This window comes from Phaenicophaeus curvirostris, chromosome 9 (assembly GCF_032191515.1).
Source record: "Phaenicophaeus curvirostris isolate KB17595 chromosome 9, BPBGC_Pcur_1.0, whole genome shotgun sequence".
NCBI lineage: Eukaryota > Metazoa > Chordata > Aves > Cuculiformes > Cuculidae > Phaenicophaeus > Phaenicophaeus curvirostris.
This window is the reverse complement of record NC_091400.1, coordinates 4,272,852-4,291,857: the sequence shown is the minus strand read 5'-3', so window position 1 is coordinate 4,291,857 and position 19,006 is coordinate 4,272,852. Positions and strand designations below refer to the sequence as shown.

General features: G+C 42.3%; 1 protein-coding gene across 5 annotated transcripts in view; it reads left to right on the top strand.

Moving 5' to 3' along the window:
- JMJD1C (jumonji domain containing 1C) overlaps positions 1-19,006 on the top strand; it is a 157,389-nt gene that overhangs the window by 100,959 nt on the left and 37,424 nt on the right. For 4 of the 5 annotated variants that reach the window (XM_069864050.1, XM_069864048.1, XM_069864052.1 and 1 more), the window contains 2 exons: positions 931-1,044; positions 18,699-18,804. In XM_069864050.1, coding sequence (XP_069720151.1) covers positions 931-1,044; positions 18,699-18,804 — 220 coding nt within the window. The remainder of the gene's footprint in view (positions 1-930; positions 1,045-18,698; positions 18,805-19,006) is intronic. The other variant, XM_069864053.1, reaches the window with a different exon arrangement.

Below are 19,006 nucleotides of genomic sequence, written 5' to 3'. Positions count from 1 at the left end.
TTTTCCCTCATTACTTTTTTTTTTTTTGTCCTGTAGGATAACTTTCCTCTCTATTTTTTTTCTGTCCCTGTACGTTGTTTTCCTTTGTATCCTGCATGTCCTTTCTGGTGGTCGTTTCTTTTGTTCCCCCGTGCCTTCCTCTCGCCGTTCCCGTCTGCATTCAGAGCAGCATCTTCTCTCCCCTCCATCCGCTGGGATTTCCTTTCCACCTGACTCATCCCCGCTCGGTCCCGCTCTCCTTGCGCTGCTGTTCCAGGAGAGCAGCCGGCGGGGCAGGGGCCGCGACGAGCTCCGGTTCCTCCGTGCCCGCTGTCCGCGGCGGGGCCGGGGGGTTCCAGCCGGGGCCCCTCGCCCTCTCGCAGCCCGAGGGAGGGAGGGAGGGAGAGCTGCCGCCCCCGGAGCCGGAGCAGCCGGTTGCTGCAGGGAGGAGCGACTGCGGGGGCGGCCGCGGAGCCGGAGCAGATGCAGAGCCGGGCAGGGAAATGAGATGGTTGACTTGAGGCAAGGTGAACGATTTCAGAACAGGAAGGGGGGGGAGCGTTTGCAGTCTGCAGTCCGTTTCCACTTCAGTGTCCTTAGTGTAATTACCACTGCGCTAGCTAGTCCTGCAGGCGGAGAGAGGATCTGCGTGCTAAGCTGCATGTTCGAGATATAATCGTGCTCCTGTACTTTGAGCTTCTGTGGTAAACACTCTTGCTCAAGCACGGTGAGGGAAAGGAAGAATGTGTGCTGTAGTTCCCTTTTCTAGCTGGTTTCCACCAACGGCACAAAGGAAAAATGGCAAAACACAAAATCCTTCTTTCTTGTATAATTAGTAATTGTTATTCTGTTTTAACTTGTTTTCATGGAAGAATTGCGTCGATGTTTATATGATGTGCTGAGCTTTTTTTGATTGGTTAGTTTTCTTTTCTTTTTTTTTTTTTCCAATAGACATTCAAGCCCCTGGTTGGAAAAAGTGTGTACAATTCAATTACTGCAGTAGAATTCCTTGTGGACAAACAGCTGGATTTTATAACTGAAGATAGTGCCTTTCAGCCCTATCAGGTAAGAAATGTGGTTAGTGTATAAGTACTGTCCGTTTAGCTTTGCTAAAATCCATGAATTTCTTATTTTTAACTGCATTTGACTGCGAGGTTCTGTGTTACAGGAACAGTTTCCTATTGATTATTGTCATAGATTGTTACTCATTTTGTGAACGATTATATCGGCTGCCGTACCTGATTTTAGCGAATCTGGTCATGTCAAGGAGTACAGTGCAACCAAATGTTATTGAACCACCTTTAAATAAAATACCTGACCCCTTTAAAGGTTAATCAGTACCATTAATTGTGGAGCAGGTAAAGCATAGTACCCATCCTTATGAAGATGGGCTTTCATTTCTAGGTCTTGGCACTACTACAATGATTACTGACTTACTGGATCTTTTTGGGAATAAATAGCAGAAAATTTTATTTTTTAAAAATGAAAAAACACTTTGTCTTGGTGTTGCTCATAAGCCTGCTAAAATTTCCAGTATCTTTGATTTTAATGCTGCCTCCATTAATTAGAAATATATGACTGTGTGGGTATATAAAGAACAAGAGAAACAGTGATTCCTGCCCCACTTTCAGTACGATCTAAAAATCTCTGTGACAAATAGAAAAATCATTTGATATTTCAGCTTCTGCTGAACTGATTGTGATTAGAATAGCCATAAATTCTTTTTTACAGCTGGGATGGTACATTGCAGTGATACAGAAATAGTACTTTGAGACTTGGAATAACAGATGGCCCTGAATAAATGCTATGTAATTTTGTCCTGACACCCCTTCTTCCCTCCTCCTTCACCAAGATGTTGTGGGTTTTTTTCCTCAATACCAAATATAGAGCTAGAAAAAGAGAAGCGACTGAGAGAGAATCCTGGGGAAAGGAGAGGGAGGTTCAGTTCGTGGAAGGGCTGATGCTTTTGTGCCTGTGTGGTGGGGAAGCCAAACGAATTAACACTGCTTGTCAGGCTGAGGTTACGTGTTATGACTCGAGCTGCTCGAACAGCTTGGCTTTGCTGCAGAGGACAATTCCCACCATCAGACCCCACACTGGTGCCTTCAGCCTTCTACAACTGCACAACCTTGATTTTCAAAACCGGGGACGGGGGCGAAGTCTGTGGTGTTAGTGAGCTGAGCCGGATTAGCCCAGTGTGCAGCGAGCGCTCTGGCTTCCTCTAGGGAGAGGGTCAGGATGACGCAACACAGAGTGGGATATCCTCCTTTGGCAGCAGCGACCTCTTAAATCAGCTGAGCTGTGAAGTGTAAATTCACCCTCAGAGTCCAGCCGCAATCTTCCAGATTCATTTTACAAAGCAAATACTTGTGCTAGCGTCTGTCCTTTGCCTGAGCTCTATCAAGATCACGTCTCTGATAATGTTCATTCCAGTAACAGTAATCAATCTCTTTTTGGCAATGAATCATTTCTTACAAGATGAGCTGAGCAAAACAAATTGAACATAGGAGGAGGACTGCCTTTTGTAAAGCAATCCTATTGCTAGGCTTGGCTGGCAGTGACATAGCAATGCTGTATGCATTTCATGTCCTTCACTTCAAGGAACATTTACTGATAGAGTATTGGACGCAGAAGCACCTTAGGTTGGGAAGGTGCATACAAGTCAAAGATGTTATTTCTTAACGTGTCATATGAACAGCAGCTTTTATAATATCTTGGTAGATAACACTGTAATTGGCGACTTCAGTTTTAAAAGAGGTGTTGACCAAAAACTTGTACAAAGCAGTGTGGCTTGTGAAAAATAGTTCCAGGTATCAGCTTGGTCTCCCTAATGCTTGTTTGTTTTAACATTTTAAGAAGATTGCTGATGGAGATTCCCATCCCCTTTAAAGTACTAAGGCATGCAGATTTTGCATCTTAACTGGGTATTGCTTAGGTTTTGAATGTAGCTGCATAAAATAACATTGAGCTTTGATGAAATAAAGATTTCTTTATTTGAACAATTCTAAGAATTTTTAGAAATTATTTTCATAAACATCTCTCTGCAGGGCTAGCAGTTTCTCATTGCTACATTTTAGGAGTTAATTTACAGATAAGAACTGTAGTGAGTGATAATATCTTAAAAATAACAGAAACTTCTTTAAAATAAGCTAACTGAATTCTGTACTAGCAGCGTGCGAGACAGAAGTATTGACATGATCATTATGAGACTATTTTCTCCTGAAAGATAACCTGAAGTGGGAGATTGTCTTTTAATTTGTTTTGCTTGCTGTTTTTTGTTAATGTTGGAGATTGCATTCCCAGCCTTAAGTCACTGAATAGGAGGTAGGTTTTACTTGTACCTTATTTTCTGGCCCTCCCTTTGTAAACTTAACGTGAAAGTCTGGTTTGCTAAAAGGAAGAAATCGCATTTTTGCTCCCTTGTTTGGGCTGGAATACTATTAACCTGCTTTTGAGCAGAAAACAAACCTAAGGCGTCTTTCTAAATGTATTTTTGATTTAAGGTCTCGTGACTGTACATTTTCAGTATGAAGTCCTTGGAGACCATGGTGATCTAAACACTTTTTATTTTATTTTGCTGTTAGTTTCTAAAATTCCAGTACCTTACTGCCAAGACAAACACAGTTTGAATCTGTGTGGGAAGAATCCATTTCACTTCAGATACAATTCCTAACTACTGAGTAACTTTTCCCGTGGTTTGTATACTGGTGGTACTGGTAATGGGCAGCAGAGGAGCATTTGGTATGAGTTCAGCTCAGCTGAGTTCTGAGAAACCGGTGCTGTTTAGCATAACTATGGGGCTGAAGGGCTTCATGAATACGGTGGTGTTGTCCAGTTTAAAGGTGACAACTGCCCAAGGCAAAGAAAACAGCACACTTGGCATCTTTATAGTCTTGGCAGGCAAAACAAAAGTTTGGGTAGGCAAAGAACTCAATTACTGTCGTTACCAGAAGTGGTTCTTCCAGAACAAGAGTAAAGAGACTTTGGCAGGACTGGCTGGGGGGAGTGATAAACCGTAGATTCCCATGCCATGTCTGCTCTTTGTATAAACAAGCATGCTTCAGTTGTTAAGAGATTCAGCAGCCTTGTAAGAGCTAGATGAAAACCATTATTAAAAGCAGGGTGTGCAGCTGTGCTATACAAGCCTTCTTCCATTTTTTGCATATCTTCACAGGGTTTTCTATAGGGGTTTTCTATAGCAAGTGTTACACTTGTGAGGGAATTTGGTGTTTACAGCTAAATGTGCTATGTGATTTTTCTTCTCCCTTAACGTTTTTAGTGCTTTGAATCCTACCCTTCTCCATAAAAAGCCCCTTGGATTCTGTACGTGCGGTGCCCTAAACACCAACCTACAACCTGTTTCCGGCTGCTTTTATCTCTCTTGCTTCATAGAGGATACAAACAGTATTATTGTCTACGTGAAACTTGTGTGGCTGAGAATGACTCATTCATTAATCTGGGATGGTCAGACCATTTAGTCATGTAGTTCTTTTTATTGCGGTGACAAGGGGATCTTGAGGAGAAAGCAGATATGAACGTTTGCCACGGTCCTCTGCTTAGCAGTGAAATGAAAATCATGTTCCTTTGCAGGAAGTGACAAGACATAAAATTTACAACATGCATTTTCTCTGTCAAACTAGAATCTGTAGGAAATGTAGTCTTGAAATGCAATGAGTAAGTAGAGTCTTTAATAGTATTTTTCTACTTTATGTTCACACAATACATAGTGTGTATTTTGTGAATAGGTAAAAACTGGCAAATGTATGTTTTAGAGCGGCTCGTGCTATAGATTGAAAATGAACACACTTTCAAATGTGTTAGTTATTAAACTATTTTAAGCAAAACAACAGTAAGCCTACACTGCTACAAGTGTGACCTAAATCAAATAATTAGAACTGAGATGGCTTTCTGTAATAATGAGTTCCTTGTACTCTTCTGTGACAGCTGTGTGTCTGTTCGTTATGATACATGCAGTAAGTTAAGCAGCAGCAAAGCTGATCATGCCTTAATTTGTTCAAGCATTGTACTTTACTTGAAGGACTATAGATGGGGATGTGAAGCATTAAAGCTCAGCATATGGTATGTGTGACCTCATCAGAGTGGTGTTTTTGTCTGGTGGTGTTTGGCAGTACCCGTCACGGGCACTACTGGGCTGAAGTGTGCGATTCTGCTGTTACTGGCTGAAGCAGCTGGAGTCAACTGCATTATACTTTAGACAAGCAAATAAAGAATAACAAAAAGTGGCTTATATTGTGCTTTTCTGTAATGAAATACACTTATGTAAAGACCTCAAAGGACTCGGCTTTGCCCAAGCAGCCAGTGCATTTCAGCTGTGTGTCTGGGTCAGGAAGAGCAGGATGCATGACAGGTTATGTATTTCCAGACATACACACATGTTTTGTGTGGAATATGTTTCCAAAGGACTTGTGAGCACACAGCACTGGAACAAATGTGCACAGCTGGGAGAGGGCAAAGAATTCAGATCAAGTTTCTTTGCAGTCATTAAACTTCCTGCAAAGAGGGTATTTCACCACTCAAGGAAGGAAGTGGAAGGGTGTGCGTGGTCTTCAAAAAGTCCTCCTGCATATCGGATTTTAAAAAAAAAGGGGGAAGAAAAAGCCCTGCTAAGAATGAATTAAGAGCACACTTCGCTTCTCTGTGGTGACATCTCTCTTCCCACCACACGGCTTACACCCTCCTTCAGAACAACTTCTCCTTTTTTAAGACAAGACTGGTTGCCTTAGTGTTTCAGACAGGTGAGATCTGCCTGTAGCTCTGTGCGGAAGGCTGCAGGTGTGGAGGTAGGGCACTGAGAAATCCACTGTGGGAGGCGTTAAACGTGCACAGAGCTAAGGGTGTGTACTTCGCTCTTTTTCTGAATGCGCACTGCACATCTGAGAGCTGTCAGGTCAAATGGAAGACACCTGAAAGATTGCTGAAGCAATGATAATCAACTTCCTCACTAATCATGAAAAAGCTACCTCAGATTTGGGATCTGTACTAATCTTAATTGAGTATATTAGAAGTTTAGGTTCTGTATGCTGTGAAGTAAGGCCTGAGGAAAGGACAACATGCAATTCTTGATGCTCGCCCTGTCTGTTTATCATGGGCAGAGACTAGGTATTTCAGGCCTGGATACTTTTGGGTTTTGTGACTTGCTTGCTCATAAGAGCAAGCCAGTCATGTAGGAAGGCTTGTGTAGTAATGACGTGCACGTAAAAAAATTCCTGAAACATCTTCAAACAGGGATAAAATAATATTTTTCTGTCTGTATTTTAAGCACCCCGTAATCATACGTGCACTCATCATTCAGACTTCTCTTACTCTAAACTTCAGGCTTAAAAATAGCTACTGCAGCTGAAAATTGTTTTTCCCATAAACTTGTGCCTCCACTGCTTCTGGGTTGGTTCAGGAGCTTTTTGGTTGGACCCACCCTTTGAGGTTGGCAGAAACAGCTTGGGAGCTCCTGGTGCCGGCCAGCTGGCAGCCGTCGCTGTCATGTGCTTGCCTCCTGCTTTCGTTTCCTCCACAGGCAACAGAGACACACACAACTTTCTGCATCTTTAACTCTTCTCAGCATCACCTTTAAGAACCATCTCTATTCCATCCCGTGTCTCTGATGTCTGGACCACCCAAAAGCAGTCCAGCTGGCTTTGTCTGGCAATGTTGTAAAGAGCAGTGGTCTAAACAGCTTGTTACTGACACAGCTATGTTTAAATGTGTGCTTCCAGCACGAGGGGAAGCAAGAGTCTGCTGCCTGCATCCAGCTAGAAGTGGGTCAGATGACTCATAGCAGCCCTCACTCCCAGTTGCACGTGTTGGACAGAAGATTTTCATCCAACCACTCGCAAAGAGGGGGTAATGAGGGAGGAGGATTCGGAACCTTCCATTTATATAGAGTCCAAGAGAGATGCATGCATCACCTCTAGGCCAGTATTTTTGCTTCTCTGAAAAAAACCCGCTTCCCTGAGGACTTCATCTATCTTTGTTCTCAAAATAGGTGGAACCAAAATTCTACCTTTTTGTTTTACTTCGATTTCTCAAGAAATAAGGATTTTAGTCACATTTTTTGTCTGTCTTAGCGAGGTTTGATGCAGATGGGACAAACCTTAGAGACCTGAGCAGCATGGAGGGGAGGCCATTAGTCAGGAGGCAGTGACGCTGTGCCTGCCACAAGTAGTGTGGCTCCTCAAGGTAGTAGGAGGGTCTTTACGTTGGAACTACTGAAGGCAGTGGGAAGGCATGCAAGGAGGAAGGAGAAAGAGCTGTGAGGTCTCTGGGGCAGGCTGAGGTTGCTACATTGCAAATAGGTCTCAAGTCCATGGGAAAACAGGTTTCCTTCCACTGTTGTAGAGAAACTTGTTTTACTATTCCTACAATTTTTTGGAAATCATGGTTAAATGGTTTTACTTTGGTCATCCTATTCCAGGAGACAGCATTGAAATCATTAGTTTAAAAGTTAGGAATTGAAAACAGAAAAGAAAAACAGCAAAACTTGCTTCCTACTTGAAGGTGAAGATCAAGTCCTTCCACTGAAGCGTCTTAGTACTTCTTAAATGCAGTCTTGGGATTGTGGAATTCACAAATCCGTTCTATATTTGATCACAGGTGTTTACTTTTTTCACTAGCAAAAGCCATGGGAAATACGGCTCATTAGTAAGAGATGGGCTCTTTACCCTCAGTTCCACGTCCTTCAGATTTCTAATCTTCACACTTCGTTAGATAAAAATGAAAATTTAAAATATTTCTCTTCGGTGATGTTCTTGACCAGCACTGTTTTCGTAGTCCAGATGCAAAGTAAGCTCCTAGAGAAGTCTCTTTCGCTGGATAACCAGATAGTGCTTTGCCAGTGTGTTGCTTTCTCCAGTAGTTGCTGTGTGTTGGGATTGGGGATCCTTAGTGCTTTGGAGAACTATGAAGCACGAATGAGGGTAAAATCCTGCAGTCATTGCATGCGAGAGCTTACCCAGGGAGGGAAAAGAGTAGGCCTTCCTGTATTTCAGGTAGGGAGGAAACCGAGTTTCATCGAAATGTGTTCTTACTAGAGTTAAGCTTTATCTTGAGGTGATAAACACAATAGCTCATTTGATTAAATGTTCATGGTTTTGTTTGCTCGTGTTCCTTCCTGTGACACAGCATTGCTTTGTTCAGGGCTGCCACTCTGTAAGGTTTCTTAGAAAATGTATTTTTGAAATTATAACCAATAGAAGTACTGATCTATAGCGAAGGGTTTAGTGCTTCACGAAAACTGTTGCACGGCCTTCAGCAAGCGGGGGCTGACAGCTATAGCAGAGCCGGGTATGTGCATGGAATTCCTTTTCCAGGCCAGACATCTGGGGAGAAACTCAAGTAATTTTATACAAACCTGAATATTTTTAAATGAAAACCAAGTATGAATCTTACTGTTTTCAAAGAGGTTGGAATAATTTTACTAATAAAACAAAAAGTGCAGTATTTGTTTTCACGTAGGGCACGTTCCCTGATCAAACTTCATTTTCCCTTAACAAAATACCATGTAATTAAGTAGATTTCTAAATTAATTTTTTTTTACTACCCGTGTTTGTAAATACTGGTCTGCCTGCTCTTTAATCTGGCAAACATTTCCCGTCTATTGAATGGAATTAAAATTAACTATTCCTGTTTTTTTCCCTGCATGCCTTGCTTCTTGTGTGTGTGTCTGCCAGCATTACTGGGAGTAGCATTTTAGTGTGCTTTTGCTGAGCAAGTGGGTTTGAAGCGCAGTAATTGCGCATCTCAAATCATTCTGCATTTTATGATTTTAGTAGTGAATTTTAAGCATAAGGTTTAGAAATTGTACGTCAACTACAGAGGCTGGATTTTAGGCAGACTGAATATTTTCTTCCCATTTGGTATCTTCTTTTCACTGCTCCATGCCACTTGGGCATAAAACAGATCAAATCAGGTTAAAGCAGATTTCAGGATGCATAAGACTTGGTGGCTGAAGAATGATACTTGACAGGCTTCCCTCCTCAGTGGGGTAGTTCAGTCTTGAATTACGTTTTTAACAGGAATTGTTGGGTTCTGTGTGCTAGTAGATCTATGGACAGAAAAATATAGTGAAATACACGAGCATTGTATCAATTTTAAACACTGAGTGACTTTTCCTCAGTCCTACCCCAAGGAGCTGATTGCAGCCCTAAATTGAAACATCCCTGTTTTCTGATGAGCGATTTAATCTTGGCTCTTAGCAAGACCATTATTCACCAGTTCTATAAAAGGCACGGGCGCTGCTTTCTTCAGAGTTGCAGAGAGCTGTAGTGTTAATCCAAACATGATATACATCCCAGCTGGTCAGAGCTCTGTTATTTATAGGGGAAATTCCTAAAATGGCTCCAGCAGGTCAGAATGGCGCTCTTAAGAGAAGAAAAAGTACACGTTGATGGCTGTGCTGCTTCTGATACTGTATTGGAAGAGCGGCAGTGTTTCCACATTTGCATAGCAATGGGTTTGCTGCTGTGTGCCCAGATGGATAGCTGGGGATTTTCTGCACCATATCCCTGAGACCAGAGAAGTTGCTGTTCTGGATGAAAAACTGCAAAATGATGTGCTGTTGTTTTCCCAGCCCAGGTGCATCGTTTCTGGGCAGTGCTGCTTTAAATCCTGTTAGAAATAAACTTTGAAGAGCTCTCCATAAAGACAGTGATACTTGTTTAAAATCTGAGAAATGTGTTTTATCCTGAACTACATTCATGTTACCAGCACATTAGCTACGAGTGTATCACTGTTCCTAGAAACATGTTTTTCAAACAAACACCAGAAAAAAACACTCGAAAGTAAAACATGGATAGTAATTGAGTGGACCAAACTCCCCTGAAGCTGGTTTTCAAGAACATTTTGAAGATGCTTGTGTAATATTGTCAAGCTTGGTGCCATGACTGTTTCTGTGGGGAGCTGTTCCAGTGCTCCACCACTTTCCCCAGGGGAAGAACCTTTACCTAATATCCAACCTAACCCTCCCTGGTATATCTTCCTGCCATTCCCTTGGGTCCTAGTCATTGATTGCCAGACAGTAGAGATCAGTGCCTGCTCCTCCTCATTCCCTTGTGAGGAAGAGTAACCTGCCATGTCTCCCCTCAGTCTCCTCTTTTCCAGGCTGAACAGACCAAGTGATTTGAGCTGCTCCTCATGTGGCTTCCCCTCTAAACTGTTCACCAACTTTGGGGCCTCCTCTGGCCACTCTCCAGTTGCTTGATAGCCTTTTTATACTGCGAGAGACTGGGTAGCCCTGTGACTGCTGGTAATCTAAGCTGGTGTTTGTCCAAGTTACAGAGCAGAGTGTCCTTCACAAGAGAGAGATCCTCTGATGCACAGTTCCAGGACGTGGTGGTGGTCTAGGAACTGCCCTCAGTCTGCCACGTATTGGATAGTGTTTTACAGTTTTCGTCTGTGGTTTTGAACTGAGAGACCTTTGCTCTTCAATACACTAAGCTCTTAGTTATCAGTAGTCTCGTCAAATAATACTGTGTTGCTGACTAATGCAACTGATAAAAGATTTGGCAGAGGTAACTACCACAAGATAAGAGGTGGACTGTCTGGCTTGCCATTATCTGTGGTGGCGGTATACAGCTTTCCAGCTCTGCTACTTCAGGCTGTTGCGAGTAACTTCTGCTGTCCCTGATACAAGGAAGATGTGTTTTCTGTAAAATGGTCACTCTCTGAGCTTATTGTTCTGATCTCGGGGGGCATCGGGCTGCCTTTCTAACAGCACGCTAGTTCAGGCAACTGGTGATCAACAGAATGCAATGTCTGTTTCGCTTAAATACATCTCCATCCATACAGCTTGTCTTTCAGCTGATAGGGTTTGGGGAGTTGTTAGATACCTTCTGAAAGCTGTTCACAATTAACAGGGTGTCTGGGGCTCAGTTTAGATTCTATTATCAACATACAAAAGATTTTTCTCTCGTTTGCTCACTTAGCTGCTCTCCTTGTTAGCATCAGCCTCACTCTGCTAATTGATTGCTTCAAGACTTTGAGGGTTTTTTTCTTAGAGTGGCATTGAGTCACTTGGTGAGCGACTGGAGGACTTGTCCCAGTATCACCACATGGCTTGGGACTTACTGGCTGGGTGGGGTAGGACCAGTACTCTCTCCCTGGTTTTCTTAGGAGCAGATTAGACAAAATGCAAAATTAGGGCAAAGTTGCATATTGCTGCAAGGATGGTGATGTATGTGTGGAGCCTGCAGTGAGGGAGGGGAAAGATGTGATTGGAAGGAAAACAAAAGAAAAGCAAATTATGGCTGTGTTGTCAAAATGTGGGAGAAGGTGGACATGGAGCAGCGCTATTCACCTAGTTGTTCGTTGGTTTCCATGTGGAGAGGAACGTAAGTAGCACGAATGACCACCGCAGCACTCCAGGTGGAAGCTGACAGCCCACCAGGCTTGTGGGTTGCAGCCGCTTTTTGGGAAGGTCTTAGATCAGATGCTAAAAGATCCGTCTGTCACTCCAGAAATTTTGCTTTTCTGACCCAGATTGTCCCAGCTGCTCAAAGAGAGGATGACACAACCCATGAACATAAGGGTCATTTTTCAATCTCTATTTTCAAATGCAAAACTATTGTAGAAGTCACTGGAGCTGCTTTGGGGTGGTTTTTGTGACAATATCTGCTTCGCCCAGATTTAGTTTTACCTATCCATTGGTGGATGCTTGCTTGCCTCCTGCATTCTCATTCCATATGCTGCTCTCGTTTCTGTTCTGCCTCTCCTTACTAGATTCCCATTTACACATACAGGAATAACGAGCTGACTTGTAAAAAGCAAGTTTTCCAGCCTGCCTATTTCACCTGTGACAGTGGTAGCCTTAAGGGAAGGGAAGCCTCTCTTTTTTATTTTTGTGTTAAAATCAGGGAAAATATTTGACTGAGTCAGATTTTCCCCCCCCCGCCCCTATTTATTTATATTCCTGATGTTTAATGTATTTTCCATAGGATAATGGTTTATATTTTTCCTAGAAATTTTCTGGTATTCTTAGGGGTGCGAGTTATTCTTCCAGACCTGAACTAATTGGTGCAATGATGCCTCTTCAAGCCTGAAATCATCACTTGGAGAAGCGTACGAAGCCCTGCTCTTATAATTCTCAAACCTGATAATTAAAATTTTGAAATTGGTGTCAACTCTTTAATTGTTAAATTGTAAATTGTTAACAGGTTAAATGAGGAAGGAAGTAGGAGTGTGTGAGGAGAAGTATTGGGCATAAGGAAGAGTGGGGAGCGAAAGAAAAATTGTTGGTAGCTTTTGCTTAGAGATGTGAAGTTTACTGATAGTCAGAAAATTACTGAATTTTTAGTCCTCATCTTTTTTCCCCCTGTGGTTTTAACTTCCTACTTACAGAAACATGGTTGTTGCTGTTAAACACTGAAAATAACCCCTAATCTTAAATGTTTGTGGTCTGAAATATCTGTAAACATTTGTCCTTTTCTGAACAAGGCATTCAGGGTCCCTTGTTGGGGAGGGATTAGTTATCCCTGTTCTCTGCCTGGCCTCTGCTCACAAGGAGAGTGTTGGTGCCCCCCACGCGGCGTGTCTCCACGCACGTGTACCCAGGGCTGACCTCAGCTCGACTTTGTTTCTGGTTTAGGGGTCAGGGTTGTGCCTTCAAGCTTGACTTAACTGGTTCAGATGTAGCCCAGCAGCTGCCGGGTTTGAATGAGGTAAATTGTGACCATGCACTCAGAACAGCAGAAAATAGGTCAAGTGTGGGTTGGGTTTACATAGAAAGCGCTAGCGTTGCCTGGTAAGCCTAAGCCTCTTCTCTCTGCTCAGACAAAGCTGTTTAAGGTAAACTGGGAAGTTATCATTTCCCCAAAAAACTTTCCAGCCTTCTGCAGCCTTGGTGTTTCTGGCTGGCGTTGCCCTTTGTGAGATGCCTGGCGTGGGAGGGAGGGAGGTTGCCCTAGTTGCAGGGGCATGTGGTGGGTCGGGTCGATGTGTTCCCCCTGGAGCGGTGCCCTCTGGAAAGACATTTCTTTGCTGGCTCGCGTGGAGCTGCACAGCCCGGCAGCCGCCAGCGCTCTCTGACCTCCAGCACACCAGCTGCAGCGGCGTGGCAGCTGGGGTAGCCTTTCACTTGCCAGAAAGGAATAAGGAATATACTGTTTACCAGTGGTTTATGTATGCCGATGTGTCTGGAAGGATGGATGAAGCAACAGAAGAACGGTATGTTTTAATCCCAGTTGAATTTTATCATTTCCCTGTAGGGTTTTGGTGTGGTCCCTGTGGCCTCAGCAGTGCCTGTACCTGCCCAGTGGTGCCCCCGGGGCTGGCAGTTGCTGCCAGTTCCTCTGTGTTAGAGTTAGATCCTCATCTTTTGCCTTTGCAAAAAAGGCTTGTGCCATGTCAGAGGGATACTGCCAGTTAATAGGTGACGTTCTTGGTAAGAGCTTTGCTATTCTGCCAATCCAGATTTTATGTCACTGTTTTGTGAGGTTTTTCCCCTGCTTACTCTGATGTCAGGCAGGAGAATGCCAAGATTGAAGGTTTGTTAAAAAGTTATAATCAGTGAAAGAGATTACAGGTGGTGATATACTCGTATTGTCAGGTGACGGAATCGGTGAAAGGTAAAAGAGGAAGGAAAAGGAAGACTGGTAAGCAATGAAAATAAGGAGAGAGGTTTTTTTATTGGAGAAGATCATCTTCCAAAAGATACAGTATTAGACAACGAGTATAAATTCTCAGCAATCTAGACCTAAAGCTCAGTACTTTTTGCTGCCACTGCTCTATGAAGGCTGTTGTGGCAATCAGTAGGCAGGTGTTGACTTATTTTGTTCCTTGATTTTCGGGCTGCAATCTCCAAATGTGCAGCTGAAGTTCCATGCAGTTATAAAAATGATTTGGTGCAAAGAGGAAAACAGAAACACAAAATCTGTGTTGGGAGCTCATGTTATAGAAACTCATGAAACAAGAAGAAAACTGAAGGTTCAAGCTATTGACACCTTGACCTCTGAATTTTTCATTTAAATTAAATGTGGTCCCTCTGCCACTAAGGTACCAACAGCATACTTAGTCCTGTGTGCAGTGCATACTGTGTAAACATTGTAAACAGGACTCTCAAGTTGGATGTGTACTAGTTCTCATTTAATTTGTGTCCTAAATTATCAGAAAACCTCTAAGCAGCCAGAGGAAGTTACAGTTAATTAAGCCACAGATGGTGAGGACTAATGTGGTGTTGACCTTTGCGAGGACTGCAAAATCTACTTAGTCTTTCTCTGTAAAACACTGGCTGAAATGAGTTTCTACTGATATTAAAAAGATGTTCTTGATGCATTGAAGCCAAATGCAGACATCGTGGCTGAGGAAGGTGCTTTCCCAAATAAATGTTTGCAGGTTTTAATGCATGGCATGTGTTGAGAGTTGATCTTCAGGGCTCTGGTTTAAGCCTTTTGAGTGCCAAAATCTGCTGTTTTTCCAGGACTGGTTTTCTTGGAATGCGTGTTGTCAGTTCTCCTTCACTGGAAATGGAGAGTTGACAGCTGACTGGGGTTCCTATACCTTCCTGTAAGCAGCATGCAAGCTGTGTGATTGGGGGTACGAGCAGCTACTTGAATCTGCCTTTTAGTTGTTTTGTGCTCCAGGGTTTCATCTCTTGATATAATGAACTCTCTCCTGCCCCTCAAGTTTGCGAAGAATGACTTGGAGTAGTATTCTAAAATGTCAAGGAAATGTCTTGATTCAGTAGTGCAAGTTTTATTGGGAAGGTGGAGAGTATGGAAATGTGCTGACATTCCCACCACAGGCTGCCCAAAATGGAAAAGGAGCTTGTGGTCATTTGAGCCTTTCAGAAGGTGCTTTGTATGGTCTTTGGGCAACGGGCAGGCTTGGCTCACCCAGGGATGCCTCTCAGTGTCTTGGACAGCATTCTGTTTGTGGGTGGGGCTTGAGTAGAATTCTGTATGTATTTGGATTTTGACTTCGTTTTCTGTGGGTACTGTCTTTGAAATTCCTGTTTGATCATGACTTTAAGGAATTTCAAAGCTTTGTAAGTGATCTGGACTTGTTCACCTGTGGCTTTGAATGATAAATTATGTTTGTCTGAATAAGCTCTCTGAAAATGCTTCTATGAACAAAAATTTCTACTTGCCAGTTAGAGTAATGTGGTATCTTAACCTGATGGTATGATGTATAGTTTCCAACTTGTTCCGTCATTTTCCACCAGAAGAAAGCACAGGTATACTCCCAAAAGCACTTCATCACTCTAGGAAAACGTTATTCTTTATTCTTCTTGGGGCTTCCTAGGAGTTGAGGACATCCTCAGCAGCTGAGAATTCTCACCTAGAGAGACGTGCAGCCAACTCAAGTATTCTTTGGATAATTAAGCAGAGAGTCTGCTCCACCAGAAGTGAATTCCTCTTTTAGTCTGGAAAGAAGAATAGCAAGGCTATAAAAAAACCTGACATAGATTGGCAAGCCTGTCATAGTCACATTGCTTCACGTGACTGTCTTCCAGAAGGGCAGGAAGGATTATCTCGACCATACCTTTCTAGCTTATGCGCCCTTTGTCTTCTTCCCAATGTTGCATATAGTCGTTTGTAGAGCAAGGGGCACTGCTGTATGAAGTACATAAAGAGCTTCCTACAGCAGATTTAAAGAAGAAACTGCTGGTCCTATCTATTTGATTTGCATTCTCATTTGCATTTCATAAGGATTTCTAACCAGAATTAACATCCTCCTGGAGGAGGTATTCCAGGACTTGTGGAAAAACTGGTCTTGGAGAGGGTACTGTACTTATTTTTGTGAGTGAAACCACTTTCAACTGAGGAAAAGTCTGGTGGAAAATCCTACAGGGCATTTAATTCTTTGGTGGGTTAGTCTGCCAAGCTTGCTACTTCAACCAAGGAGGAGAAAACCAAGTCATGACTGCCAAGGTTCAGATTTGTAGGCAGAGTTGTAGTTTCTTGAGCAATGTAAATACAGGGTAAGGGAAAAGACTGAGCGCTGCAAAGTCATCTGCTTATCTGTCGTGCTAAGACAGGGGAGAGACTGCAAGTCATCAGCCTTGCTTGTTAGCCTACCGACCTCCCTAGCTTTCCCCAAGTTTGTGATGTGCGCTAGAACAGTGTGCCTAAGGCTATCACCTTATAGTTTAACACATTGAGTAATTAATTTCCTGGTTTTTAGATGTTCACACTTAAGATTAACTTTGGAAAAAGGTCAATCATAGCACACACATTTTCATAGATATATGTTATGTATGTACAAAAGAACAGAGTTTTTGAGATTTCAGGAACTTCTGGGTTTAGTATCTTGACACTGAGCTTCTGTTGTCAGTTACAGCTTTGCTTTTCTGTACCAATTTCTGCTAATGCCAATGTCTAGAAGCAAAACACTTTTTGATGATTGATGCATTAAATGTGTATTTTGTGTGTGCACACTTAGAAACCCTGGTTTCTCATTGATGTCCTCTACATAATCCCAGTCAGACCTGTGTGCAGTTTGTGTGGTGGAGCTTTGACCTCACTTGTGCCTTTTGTTGTTCATCTTTGAGATGAGCTCATCTTTCTCCAAGAGTGAGGAAAGAAGTAAAAAGTAGACTTTGCTGTCTCCTTTTCTAAGTGTTCACGCCAAGCACTTTCAGTCAAAGGTACTGAGATGTCATGGTTCTGAATAGGAGATAAACAAAAAAAGGGTCAAGTAAGTGTCCAGTCTGCAGGATCACCAAGGTCTTCGGTGTCAAGTTCAAAGAAGGCAAAGATGCTTAGGAAGGATGTGAAATCTAAAAAAAGAAAAGCAGCAGTGTGTGTTGCCTTTAGAAACAAATGAGAAGTGGCTCAGGACTATATAGACACTCAAAAGCTTTGCATGAAGAGCTCATCAAAGTAGAATAACATTAAGAGTAACAGGTGTGACTTAATGGTACCTAATCAGTGTGTACAGTCTTGAAACAGATATTTCCATAGATGGGGCTGAAGGAATTATTCAAAATGTACAAGATCTGCATTTTTAAGTCAGTCAGACTTCAGTATTGCAGTGCCTCAGCCCACTGCTTAGGGCTAAAGCTTGTGGATCTGAGAGGGGAAGTCTTCGATACAGGAATCTCTTGCAGCTGCTATGGAAGAGGGCATGGGAAGGAGGACAGATAAGTGGTCGTCACACAGCTCCAGTGTCTGTTGGCTTCTCCTGTCAAATCTTTCCCTCTTTCCAGTGGTGATGTTGCTTCCGTATGTTGGATCAGTGCGAAAATGGGTTTGAACAGGAAAGTATAACAGCTTGATACCCTTTTTAGGTTGCCTCGGGAGAGGAAACGTTTCGCTAGTCTCCCATCCTTGAATACATTTTAGTGTTGGACCTCTTGCGCCTCTGGCAATACTAGCAATGTACTTCCCTGGTTGGTGGTTTTAACTTGGTGGTGGAGGCCTTGTTGATCTTCCACTTCACTTTTACTTTGTTCCACTTTACTTGTATTGAAACAATCATCTTGACCGTTCGTTTTCGATCTGAGGCTGTATCCTTTTCAAAATCACAAGGAGAGAGAGTAATTTTCACTAAGACCTAAAGCGTTACTGCCTTCTCCATAATGGAGCATAGCAAATCTTCAAGTGTCAGGAAGCAAGTTTTGAATTTGCAGTAGACATCCTGGGATCAGTGGGACAGCAGGAATAATCGCATCCAGATGAACAGAGAGAAATTGCTCGTGTCACTTGAGGGCCTGGCAGCAATGTGTGGTTCCCCGAGTGCTGCTTGTTTCTCTGTATTCTATGGCTGGAACTCTTCATAATGAATTGTGAAACATCAAGGAACTTGTTGGAGATCAAGCAAAGAAATTACTTGATCTCCACTGCAGCACTGATAAAACATTTTGCGTTTTTTGTGTGGAGAATCGCTCTGATTATTTTAGCCGTCTGAAGTTCTCTTGGCACAAATGAATGTTCCTGCAGCTGACGGATTTTGAAGGCAGCCTTCTGCATGAGGAGTCACCAGGCTGCAGTGTGGCTTTATTTCCCTGCCACAGCCTCAAAGACAGAAATAGCAAGTTTGCTCTGAAATAAAGAAATAGGTATTCTACAAGTCTAGAGATGGATGATGATTTAAGGGTACAAACCAGATTTTGTGCCTAGTTTTTCCTTGTTAGGACAGTGCTGCCAAATATGTCTTGATTCCCAGGTGATGTCCTACTCAGATGGTGAGAAAAAAAATCTTTTCCAGGAGAATCAAATATAATAAAAATTCAAGCATGTCTTACTGGAAATTACCTAATTGACAAAGGCCTATGTGTTTAAAAATCGGAAATGGCGTTTCTTTCAGAATGTTGGTTTCTCTAAAATACAGCTCTCTTATGCGTTATCTTTGTGGGTTTTTATGTGTGTTCATGCTTATTGTGTCCATATTAAATTTTACAGATATGGAAATGACCTTTTCTTTTAAATTAATCATTATTGAAATGATTCTTACTGCATACCTGTAAACACTGGAGTCTTTAGAGGGCAATTTTAGCTTGTAGTAAGACAGTATTTATGAAAATGTGATCCTATTAATAGCTTACAAGTCTGGCCACATGTGAGCTCTGACATACCACATTCCTGTGAAATAACTTCTAGCACTATGTTGCGCTTTTAAGATTTTTCTAAAAATAACACAGGGATTTGTAGGCAATCAGTAAAAGTAGCATCAAACTATTTAATATTGTACTCTAAAATACATCTAGGAAAATAAACAGAAATGCTGCAAGTAAACATAACATATGGTTCTTTTTTTAATCTCTACTTTAGGACGACGTAGACAGTCTAAACCCAGTTCTCAGGGATAACCCGCAGTTACATGAGGAGGTAAAAGCCTGGGTAAAGGAACAAAAGGTTCAGGAGATTTTTATGCAAGGTAATTATGTGGAAAATTGTGTTATTTTTTTTCTGTGTTAGCTAGTTTAAGGCCATTAGTTGCGTGGGGCTCGTCCCATGGCATTTGTGATATCATGGAGAATATATTTCTAATGTGGAAGTTATTTTTGGGAAGTATTTTTTAATTCCAGAAAACAAGACCATGTAAGAAGCTATGCATGACCTTCAGACTGTTCTTAACT